The following is a 12,754-nucleotide window of genomic DNA, read 5'->3' on the forward strand; positions in this document are numbered from 1 at the left end:
TTTTTTTTTTTTTTTTTTTTTTTTTTTTTTTTTTTGAGAGACTGTTATAATCTTTGTCTCCTTGTAATAGAATTCTGCCAGCTATTTGAACTGAGTAAGTACCTTTGGCTTATTATTTATTACTCAATACTGTGAGACAGTAACAATGGAGATCAGTAGAAGAAAGAAGTGGGCTTTATTATTTCTAAAAATGCCTTTTTTCTTTGAAATATATCTTTTATTGCAAAGCACCGTTGCAATGATAGATTGTTGAGGTATACCTATATTTTATGTTATATGTACTAACTTATTTGGAAGAATTCCATTTATCAAGATCTGTGGTTCTTGAAGTATGCTTGCCAGTCCAACAGCTTCAGGATGAGCTGGGTAGTTGCAGAAATGCTCATTTTTGGTTCCTACTTCAGAAACTCTGGAGGCAGGGACAGAAATCTATCTTCCTTCTACTCGGTATTTATTTGTTTATTATAGTATTAGGGATTGAACCCAGGGGTACTTTGCCCACAGAGCTACATCCCTAGCCCTTTTTATTTTTTATTTTGAGACAGTGCCTCTCTAAATTGTTGAGACTGACCTTGAACTTGCAATCTTCTTGCCTCAGACTCCTGAGTAACTGGGATTATGGGTGCATGCCACTGCACCTGCCTCCAATATTTGTTTGGGCAGTTACCAGGAAAACACTACTTGGCCTGAAAGATAAGATCCAGGCTCTTCAACTGCTTACATTTAGAAGAGGAAGACTGACCATAACCAAGGTTGGGATAGATATAATAGGGAGAATTAAAATTAGGTGAAAGTATGATAGAGAAGCCTTTCTGAGAAGGGCAAGTGTAAGCTGAGTTTTGAATGATGGGAAAGGACTGCTTAAGTTGAGATCAGTGTAAAGTTTTGGCTATAAGGTAGGAATGAATGTGGTTTGTTTGAGGAACAGAAAGAAGTCTAGTGTGGTTGGAGTTCTTTGGGTAAGGGGAGAGAGGTCTGGAATAACATTGGACAGGTTTGCAGAGGCTAAATCTTGCAGGTCCTATAAGGACTTTTTTTTCCCTCCCACATTTTTTTAATATTTATTTTTCAATTGTAGTTGGACACAATACCTTTATTTTGCTTATTTATTTTTATGTGGTGCTGAGGATTGAACCCAGGGCCTCCCACATGCTAGGCGAGCGCCCTACCACTGAGCCACAACCCCAGCCCCTTCCCACATTTATTTTTATTGTGGTAATATACAAATAATGAGAATTTCTGTCTCACCATTTTAAGTGCATAGTTCAATGGTATTAAGTACATTCATATTGTTGTATGACCATCACCACTATCCATCTCTAGAACTAGAAGTTTGACTTCACGCTGAGCGTATGGGAAGCTTTGGGGAAGTTTTGAGCAGATGGTTGACATAACCTGAAATTTAAAATAAAAGGATTACTGGCTGCTAAGTTGAGGTATAAATCTAAGGGAAAGGGTGCAAGGAGGGAGACCAGGCAGAATACTGTAGTTTTCAGGTGAGATGGTAGTAATCTGTTATTCTGAAGGTAGAATTAACAGAATTTGCCACTTGGTTTGTTGATTCTGGAATATATAGCAAAGAGAGGAGTCTAAGACAATATTGTTTTGTTGATTTCAGTAACTGGTAGACTTCAGGAGATGCAGATTTGAGGAAGAAAAGTTTTATCTATTAAATTAGAAATGCTTCTTAGATGTCAGGAAGGGGATGTTGAATAGGCTAAGGAAATATGGAGTCGGAGAGGAAGTCAGGTTGGAGAAGTGACTTTGGGGCTTTTCAGCATATGATAGTAATTGTAGTCATGAGACTGAATGGGATAATCAGAGTAATAGTGTAGACAGAGTCCTTGATCAAGTTCCAGAGCAGCAAGCTCACATGTTTGAGAATTAGCAAAGTAGCAGCTGGTGAGGAAGGAAGAGTACTAGCAGAGTGAAGTCTTGGAAGGAAGGGGAAGAAAGTGTTTTAAGGAGCAGGACCAGTTGATCAAGTGTGTCAGAACAGCTGAGAAGCTAAGACAAGCACTGAGATTTGTGCTTTTTAGCATGTTTTAGCCATGTGACAAGTTGTTTCATTGGTGTTCTGGATTCGGAAGCCTGATTGAAATGCGTTACAGAGAGAAAGGGAGAAGCATTTTCCACATAAGTCTCTCTACAAAACAAAACACCTTGTGACACAGGTTAATGTGTTGCTGCCCCAGTTTGGTAAAATTTGGCACGTAACACCTTCATGTGCTTTTATTCATTATTTTCATTTAAAAAATGGAAGTCTAGATAAAAACCGTGGGGACAGTCTGAAGACCCTCCATGGAATACTAGGATCCCATGGAATACATCTAAAAAACTGCTTGCTTTCTTCTTTTTTAAACTGGAGATTGAACCCAGGAGCGCTTAACCACTGAGTCACATTCCCTACCTTTTAAAAAAATTTTTATTTTGAGACAGAGAGACAGGGTCTCATTAAGCTGCTTAGGCCTCACTAAATTGCTGAGACTGGCCTTGAATTTGCAGTCCTCCTGCCTTAGCCTTCTGATAACTGGGATTACCGGCATGTACTACTATGTAAAACTATTTTCTAAATGCAGAGGAATGAAATTCTGAGATGAAATTCAATCAGTTGCAAGATAGTCTTAAAGATATTTTTAGGTTTTGGAGGGAATTCTGATTTCAGATTAAACTACCTATTATTTATGAAAGATGACATTAGAATACTCCTTTCTTTCATCAAATGCTCTACCTTGAGAGCTTCTTAATGAATGGGATGTTTCCATATGGTATTTTCCACAAATGTGTCAAAGGGTGCAAACTTCGTAGGTCATTTTGTACCTTCTTTTAGGGAAAAAAGTGTGCAAGACTTTTTTTTTTTTTTTTTTTTTTTTAAGGCCTTCTTCAAACTTTATTTTTTTAAAAGTAAGATTCTGATTTAGTGTCTCATTTAAAAAATATTATATTTGAGAAGTTGTATTTAAGTGCCTTGCATTTCAGAGCAGTCATTTCTTTTTATCCTCTAGGCACATGTTTAAAGCAAAAGTCCATGTTTCTTTCCAATGAAAGTATGATGATCCTCCACAGGATAAATAAGTAGCTTCTTGATTCACAAAACACATTTTGCTTTCTATTTCTAAGGAATTAGAGGAAATATTATCATATTTTATTGACTTTAAGACACGATTACCTATAAGATGAACTATTATTTTGTATATTACTAAGAAAGAAAAAGTTGCTGCCATTTAGAATTGTAAAATGCTATGGGCTGCAAGAGTTGTGAAAGGGTGGAGGATGAGAGTTCACCTTTGAGTCAATGAAACATGAAATTTGAGGGCTGGGAGCTGAGTTCTGGTGTTGGCTGTGTTTCTAATTAGCTGTGGGACTACAGACCAGTTACTTAGACTCTCTTTGTCTCAGGTTCCTCACCTGCATGTTGAAAGTCATGGCTGACACACCTTCCTCATAGGGTTATGATGAAGATGAAATGAGATAAATGATGTAATTATTTTGAAAAGTTTTAGACTTTACTGGGAAAAATTCAAAGTATTTCTGTGATTTAAATTAACCCTTAGACACTATTAGGCAACTCAGTTTTTCTTATCTGACTTTTGTTGTCAGGTTTAAAATAGAATTTAGTTATAGACATTTGAAAGAATATTTTCTTCTGGTAAGTGATTTTCATTCAACTTAGAAGTAATCTTTTATTGTAGTTTTGATATTAAAGGGAAAATACGAAGATAATATAACAATAATATTCTTTATCATCCAGAATTATTAACTCTTAAATCTATTAGTGCTGTGATCTTTTTTAAAATATTTTTTTAGTTGTAGTTGGACACAATACCTTTATTTTTACTTTTATTTGGTGCTGAGGGTTTAACCCATGCCTTGCACGTGCTAGGCAAGTGTTCTACTGCTGAGCTACCACTTCAGCCCCAGTGCTGTGATCTTTTAAATAAATACATAATATGAATATATTACATAAAAGGTAAAAAAATAATAATGAACTTTTATACACTTGCCATTGCCAGTACAAGTGAAAGTCACTATGTGGAAACAGTATCTTTAATTTAGATTAGCATCCTGTTTTCACAATGTCTAATAAGGTAGGGCACTGTTTATCTTGTTTCAGTCTTTAAAAGCTATAAACAGCATGTTTATTTTATCATATGAGTGTTACATTTTGGAATAAAGCAGAATGGGCTATTTTTTTATTGGGTTTCTTCAAAATTCTACTTATGGATTTGGAGATCCAGCTATGGAAGTTGGAAATATGACATTTGTCAAATAATGGTAATGGCTAACTTTTTATTTGCCAGACATTATGCCTAGACAATTTTTGCTATTTTCCAAAAGTTTTATGGTAATTCTAGTTAGCTGATTTTTATTTTGTAGATTAGGAAGGTTGTGGTGCAGAAGTTGAGTAGTTTGTAGAAAGTTCATTGGCTATTTAGTTGCATGCTAATGATTTTAAGCCCATAGGTTTTGCCTCATGCCACCTCAGTTCTTGTCAGTAATCACAATCTGTTTCTTTTATAGGCAAAACCCAGAGACCACATTTGAAGTGTATGTGGAAGTAGCCTATCCTCGGACAGGTGGCACTCTTTCAGGTACTTTGCATGTTCAATTATGATATGATGTGTTTCATTATTGTATGAGATAGCCATGCACATGGAACAATATGTGAATAAACTGTTATTTGTCTTTAAGTCTATGTAAGTGCCTTTCCCTTTTTTCTCATGCCCACATTATCCTAGGAAGAATGGAGAATAAAAGCACAGTGAATATGCTGAATTGGAGTCACTGAGATAGCAGGCTTAAAGTATGGCATTATTCATTGTAATGATTGAATCTTCATTTGCATCTGTCACAGTTGCCTGGAAGTCAACTATTTAATGTGAAATGTTGTCACCTTGCTAATGAGCAAGGCTTAGAATTAGATTATGGGGTACAATATAATAGAGAATTCTCTGCCATTAAACTGAAAGGAGATGCGCAAAGTGAACTTAGTTTAGCAAATGCTGATGGTAAAAAAGAAGTTTGGAGACTATTTGAAGGAAACACCTTCTCTGTTTTAGCTTTTGGTCTAATTTGGATATGTATCCTGGACAATAGGGTCTTATATAAGTTTAGGGAATCTTGAACAGGCTGTGTATATCTCTTCTTGATCTAAAATTTTTTTGGTTAGTGAGAAAAGTAACCTTACGATCTAGTGTTCTTTTTCTTGATTCCTGAGAGAGAGATGCATTTTGACAAATGTTAGGGGCTTTGGGTTCATACACACAAACACTCTCATTTATTATTTGGTGCTTAGGGAGAATGAATTTACCATAGATTGGAAATTTGCAGTAATCAGGATTCTAATGGTAGTTATATCCTTAATTGGCTTTACAACTTTGGGCATGTTTTCTATTTTGTTATTTTAATTAGATTGTAATAATAAACTTAGCTGTCTTTAATTGAGTCCCTGTTGTTTTGCTTTACTTGCTTGATATCTGTATTGTTAACCTTACACTACAACCTTTAATGTTAGTTGAGTGACATTCTCATCATTACTGTGAGAAAATAGAATCTCAGGTAAAATAACTTACTGAGTTTGTGTAACTACTATGTGGAATAGCCAAGATTTTTGTTTCAAGTTCTCTTTGCTCTGCTAAGTTACCTCTTGGGGTCAGCGAATATAGCATATGTGTCTATTCCTGTTACTTGCAGTGATATTAATATTAAAATGAAAGAATTTTCTTTCATAGAAAATTTGAAAAACTATATTCTGTCTCCTGGGTTATTTTAGGAAGGCTGTGAAGCATATTACAAATTTCTGATTCTCAGAAGGTAAAACATCCCTATTGTGTCTTATTGTTCATTGGGTTTAGAAGGGATGTACTGTGTTATCAGGTAAGTGTTCACATGCAACAACTCCTGCATGAGCTAACTTCACAGAGTAGTTATTCCATGATGGCTATGATTTGACAGATAAATTCAAAGATAAAAGGTTTTATTTCTACAGTTGCTAATGTTTTCTTCTTTCAATATTCTAGGATTTCCCTGTGAAAATTCAAATTAGTTTTTTAATTATTATTTTTAATTTTTTAAATTGATTTTATCTTTTTAAATACACAACAGTGGAATGCATTACAATTCTTATTACACATATAGAGCACAAGTTTTCATATCTTTGTATATAAAGTATGTTCATGCCAATTCATGCCTTTATACATGTACTTTTTTTTGCATTACAATTCTTATTACACACATAAACCACAATTTTTCATATCTCTGTTTGCATATGAAGTAAAAATTAATTTTTTAAAAATATTCTTTTAGTTATAGACGGACACAATACCTTTATTTTATTTATTTATTTTTATGTGATTCTGAGGATTCAACCCAGTGCCCCACATGTGCCAGGCAAGAAAGTGTGCTATCACTGAGCCATGACTTTTTTTGGATATAAACAAATTTTGAAAGGTACAAATGAGATGAAAGAATGAATAAAACAAAGTCTTTATCCTACCCCCTTATCCTAGCCATCTAATTTCTCCTTTTTTTTTTTTTATATGCAACTCTTTTCTGGGTTAAACTTTAGGATTTTAACAATGTATTTTGAAAGAAAAACTTAAAAGAATAGTTCATGGGTCGGGGGTTAGCTCAGTGGTAGAGCACCTGCCTCACATGTGCAAGGCCTTGAATTTGATCCCCAGCATCACAAACAACAAATCAAAATAGAAAAAGTATGAAGTAAGTGGCCATGTTACCACTATCTGGGTTAGAAGTTACAATGTTGCATGGTTCTGTGGAGATACCTATCCTGACAGGAGGGACCCTTGACCTGGCCCTGTTGTTTAGGAGGCCATTGCTTTAGGGGGCCCTAGTTGGGCACTTATCTTCTGATACAAGGAGTGCCTGATCCTCTGTATGGGACTTGCTCAATTGGAGCCTGAACCCTTTCATCCTGGACCCTGCTTTGAGTATCTAGGATTTCAGAATTTCTTGCCCGAATGGTTCGGAGCTGACTTTCAGAACCTGTACAAGTCTCTCCTCTGGGGTCTATCCCCCTGAGGATGGACTGAGCTGCTGGTATATTTACTCCAAGGCCTAATGGTTGCTGTTGGTGGGGAGTAGAATATGGGGCAAACCTTTAGATTTGTCAGTGGGGGGATTGCACTTGTGTGCAAAGTCCCTTCTGCGGTGGATACAGAAGGGGGCAATGGCAGTGAGCTGTGGCATGCTCCTGGCACCACCACATTTCTTTGTGGAACCCTAGGGAATACACAAATGCTGACTGTGGCCTTAAGTTATTAATGTATATTTATCATGATAGGGTAGAACTTATTTAATAGTTTGTAAGCTTGTGTAACTTTTAAATTATTAGACATGTGGTCTGTGGGTCTCCCTTTGTACCCTTTCTAGGACTTATAAATGTTAGAGGTGGGCTTGGCCAGCACCCTAGATGTTCCTCACTCCCCTTCTCAGAGGTTACCACTATCTGGACTTTTCTGGTAACCATTCCTTTGTTTTTCTTTCTTTTTTTTTTTAATATTTATTATTTTTTAGTTGTAGTTGGACACAATACCTTTATTTCACTTATTTATTTTTATGTGGTGCTGAGGATCGAACCCAGGGTCTCGCACATGTGAGGCGAGCACTCTACCGCTGAGCTACAACCCCAATCCTCCTTTGTTTTTCTTAATAGTTTCATTATATCAGTTTACCTCCTTAAAAAGTATAATCAAACCTATTTCTGAATTTTATAGAAAAAAAATTCCTCAGTATATAGTTTTGCTGCTGTTTTTACTTGATTATGTTTGTAAGGGTCCTCTCTGTTGTATGTAACAGCATTCATTTATTTTTTCATCAGTATGTAAATACAGTATAAAATTATATCATAAATTATTCATTATATTGTTGGGAACATGGCTATTCCAAGCAATGGCTGCTGTGATCTTTCTTACACATAAATTCTGGCGCATGTAAGCAGGCATTTCTGTAGAATATATAATACTTGATTACTGGATCATGCTAAACTGATATTCAAAACTGATTGTGCTAGTCTATACTCCTGTCTTCAGTGCTTAATAATTCTTATTGCTCTACCACTTTGTCAGCCCTTGGTATGGTTCAATTTGATTTTTGCTAACTTGATGGTTGTATAATAGTATCTCCCTGTTGTTTTTATTCATATTTTCCTGATGACTAAAGAGATTGAGTACCTTTTCATATGCTTATTATAAGATATCTTGGATATCTGATACCTTCTTTTTTTTTTTTTTTTTTTTTTTTTGTGGTGCTGGGATTTGAACCTAGGGCTTTGTGCATGAAAGGCAAGCACTCTACCAACTGAGCTATATCCCCAGCCCTCTATCTTCTTTTATAAAGTGACCTGTTCAAGTTTCTTCTTAAAACTTTATTTTTTTTTTTACTTTTTTTCCTCTTTGATTTATAAGAAATTGCATAATATGGATATTAATTATATAATTATGTGTTACAGATATCCTCTTCCAGTCTACGGTTTGTTTTTACTGTTTTTAGAATATTTGATCAAAATATTTTGGTTTTCATATAGTACAATTAATATTTTCCCTGTGCTCCCAATATAAAGATATTTTCTTCTAAGAGATTTAAAGTTTTGTCTTTCACATTTAGGTCTTACCAAGGATTTTAGTTTTCTGTTATGTGATTAATATCTGGAAAAGTTAAACTCTAAATTTCTTTCCTCATCCATGATTTGTAAAAATTGGGAAATTAAATAAACCCTAATTACTAAGGTATGCTATGCTTCTACTTAAAATATAGTTTACAGAGTAATCAAGTACATCAAATCACACCTACAAAATTATCTAAAATTAAAAAGATGACATGTGAGAAAGGCTGGTGAAAAATATTACTAAACTTTTTTTTTTTTTTTTTTTTTTTAAAGAGTGAGAATTTTTTAATATTTATTTTTTAGTTTTTGGCGGACACAACATCTTTGTTTGTATGTGGTGCTGAGGATTGAACCCGGGCCGCACGCATGCCAGGCGAGTGCGCTACCGCTTGAGCCACATCCCCAGCCCATAATATTACTAAACTTTAAAGATAGCTATTTTTTTCATTGATTATTTTTAATGTGTACACTAGTGAAAACATGAAACTGTTCCGCACAGGTTCTGTTTTATGATAAACGTCTCATGACTCCCATGGAAGAGACATGTGATCTGTCTTCGAAATTATAGGAAGATCCCCTAACAGTGAAGGGAACACTTTCCAAAGATTGTATGAATAAAATTTGGCTATATAGACAAACTTATGATACTGCTTGTTTTCTTTGGAAATTGTAAAATTTCCTAGTTGCTATTACCACTGACTAAGCTGTCACTGAATATTTGATTTTTAGACACCTTTGTCTACTTTTATAACCTTCTTGTGTTTACTTTTTTTTTTAATTACCGGGAATTGAACCCAGGGGTGCTATACTGCTGAGCTACATCCCTAGTCCTTTTTGATTTTGAGATAGGCTCTTGCTTAGTTGATAAGGCTGGCCTTGAACTTGGAATCCTCCTGCCTCAGCCTCCTGAGTCACTGGGATTACAAGCATGCACCACCAAGACTGTTATGTTTGCCTTTTTCCTATATTATTTAATGTATTATTTTTGCCATTTTAGATGATTGTGAAGAATCTGCCTTAATATTGGTCTTTGTTTCTAGAATCTGAATCTCTGATGTGTACCAAAGTATCTGAGCAAACTTAGATATAAACCTTACCTTGTACAGTACTACTGTCTGGGCATAATCTTCTCTTTGAAATTTGTTTCCATCTCCCTAAAGGCATTAAATCCCTCTGTGAGAAGGTAAGTTAGAAAGCAGAAAACTTCTGTGGGAGTTTTATTCTTACACTTTTTTTTCATATTGTGGTATGTTATATTCCCATTGCAATTAAGAATATATATACTAAATTTTTTCTTAGGGTATTTAATACATATTGTCAGCTTATGCTAGTGTATTGTTTTCTATTCCTCAAATTTTTAGTAACTTGTTTAGTGATTAGTTCTTGAGTATGCATCAAATTTTAAAAATTTTGAAAAAATTATAAAGAGAGAAATTATCACTCAGTAATACCTGCTGTTAATGTTTTGGTGTATTTATTTCCTTGTCTTCTTCTTTGCCTCAGCTCCTGAGCTGCTAGGATTACAGGCGTGTGCCAACGTGCCCAGTTTGCAGTCTTCTTTTGTGTATGTGTGAATATTATGTTTAGAAAAAATATATATCATTTTTTTCTGGATTGTTGCTATGTGTTTTTTCCTTCCCTCAGTTAGTCTTTAGCTTACCCTAAAATTATTAATATAGCTTTGTAAAAATCATTTAGTTACTATGAATTGTTGTATCAAATGTATATGCTATATTTACGTGTGATTAGGTCTTTAGATTGCGTCCAGGATTCTGTCATAAATGGTACCAGTGAACTTCTTCGTGTATAACACTTGCCATTTATGTGGTGCTGAGGATTGAACCCAGTGCCTCACGCATGCTAGGTGAGCGCTCTACCACTGAGCCACAACCCCAGCTCCCCACCTTTTTTTTTTTTTTTGGTGGTGCTGGAGATTGAGGCAAGCACTCTACCGACTGAGCAATGTCCCCAGCCCCATTTTGAGATTTTTGATTTACTTTGTTCTTTATTTTTTATGCTGTCTTTTTGCCACATTTTATTTTTGTACTGAAGCTGGTGTATTTGCTTAAGAACTCACCTTTACTTAAGGATTCCAGAAAACCAAGGGGATCACCTCACCCTGGAAAGCTGCCAAGGCTGAATTCAGCCTGTGTGTCCAAACGTCTCAGAAGAGGGTGCTCTTGCAAGAGAGATCAGCTTGTAATCTTCCATGATTAGATGTTGCTGGCCATGCAGAAACTCAGGAATGCATTTCCAACACCCGTTGCTCATTGTAGCTGGCATCTCTGAGCCTGCTATGGGCACTCTTCCTGGCAGACGCTAAGTTAGCATTGGGAGAGTGGCAGCATCAGGTTCTTCAGGGCTGCTCAGTAGACCAGCTTCCACCTGTGTCCACTCCCTTTACAGCATTTTTAATGCATTAGTCCAGTGACCACTTTTTAAAAAGAAGGGGCTAATCAAATTGAGAAACTTGTGAGGATTTTGTGAAAGCAATGCATAAGCCTCGGTGTTTTGGTAGCTGAGTTGTTCATTTACCTGAGTGTTAGCCTTAAGAAAAAACCTTTGCTTAAAGTCCCTCTTAATGGTTGAGAATATGCCTCAGTTAGTTTGAATTTTAGCTTTCATTTTAGAAAACTGTAATTGTGGTTGAGGAATTTTGCTTGAATTTATGGTTACAGAGGATATTCACTATTACTAGACATTTACAAAAATGAATTTAAACGATGCTGTCTGTTTTGAAGTTGTATGGGGGGTGTGTGTGTGTGCGCGCACCCATGTGTGCGCTCACACATGCAAAACTCTTTTGAGAATGAAGGTTTTTTTTTTTTTAGAGAATTAAGTTTTATTACAGATTTAAATATTCTTGAGAGATACCAACTAAATTTATCATCATTTTCTTTTTCAATAATATTAAGGATAGTGAGTCACAACAAGCTTGAACAGTAGTAATGAAAGAGCTTACTTATTGAGTCCTTAGTATGTCTCAGTTACTTTTCTTGATATTATCTTTTTCAACCTTGGATAATTCAATAAAATGGGTCTTAGGTTTGAGGAAACTGAGGCTCAGAAAGGCTAACTTATCTAGGTTGGAAACCTCTAAGTTTTAGAACCAGCATTTTAATTTTAGTCTTATGGCATCTTCCATAAAATTATTGGCTGATATTACCTATATGTGTAGTGGTTAGAAAAATCAAATAATGTTAATTTGGGGGAAGAGAAAACAGGCTTGTATAGAAAATCAGTGGAGAGATGGCTTTATAAATGAGCTAAACAAGTGTTCTTACAGTTTTCTGATGAAACTACTTTAGCTTTTCTTTTTACTTATCTTGAATTTTCCAGTGAAATGGATCTTGATTCGTAGTAGCATAGTTGGAACAAATTGTCATTCACTCAAAAGACATATTAAGCCATTTTTGTAATTCTTCCCAAGTACTTGACAGGCTAGTTAGAAAAAGTCTTGTTTGGCATATAGGCATGGAACTTCATCCCACTGAACTTTTAAAACTGATTTTAAAATGTGAAGTGTAGCTTTGAGAATTAACATGTGCCTGTCTCATTTTCTCAAGATTCTCATAATAATGATTATTTCTTTAAACTAGAGGTGAGCCTAGTGAGAACTCATTATAATAAAACTTTTGCCCATTACTTAAGGAAGTAAAAAATATTATTCTAATTACATACATATAAAAATAGGGCTCCATGAGGGTAGAAATTGTTTTGTTTACACCTGAATATTTCAGTACGCAGAAGAGTACCTGGCAAATAATAGGCCCACAAGTATTGAATAATTTATTTATTTACTTTTTTTGGTGCTGGAGATCATACCCAGGGCCTCTGGCATGCTATGTATAGCACTCTGCCACTGAGCTTCAACCCAGCTCAGGTACTGAAAATAAAGCTTAGAGATAAGGGGATGTTTAATTGATGGAGTTGGGATTTAAATTCTATTCTGTGTATATTCTTTTAAAAAACTTGAAAACTATCGCACAAATTACATAGTATGTATGTTTGTATGGAGTTTAAAGAACAAATGAAAATGCATGTACCTGCTACTGAACTGAAGAAACAGAACATTTTGTGCCTTTCTCAATTTGCCTGTTTAGTTTTTTTTTTTTTTTTTTTTTTTTT

General features: G+C 35.1%; 1 protein-coding gene across 21 annotated transcripts in view; it reads left to right on the plus strand.

The window, feature by feature from the left end:
• Positions 1-2,952: 2,952 nt before the first annotated feature.
• Positions 2,953-12,754, plus strand: part of Dennd1a (DENN domain containing 1A) — a 462,364-nt gene continuing 452,562 nt past the window's right edge. For 3 of the 21 annotated variants that reach the window (XM_048813097.1, XM_048813096.1, XM_048813099.1), the window contains exon 1: positions 3,838-4,592. In XM_048813097.1, the coding sequence (XP_048669054.1) occupies positions 4,475-4,592 (118 nt within the window). In that variant the 5' untranslated portion in view covers positions 3,838-4,474. Of the gene's footprint in view, positions 3,481-3,778; positions 4,593-10,129; positions 10,191-12,754 lie in introns of those variants that run through there. The other 18 variants (XM_048813086.1, XM_048813098.1, XM_048813085.1 and 15 more) reach the window with 16 other exon arrangements.

This window comes from Marmota marmota, unplaced genomic scaffold (genome assembly GCF_001458135.2).
Source record: "Marmota marmota marmota unplaced genomic scaffold, marMar, whole genome shotgun sequence".
NCBI lineage: Eukaryota > Metazoa > Chordata > Mammalia > Rodentia > Sciuridae > Marmota > Marmota marmota.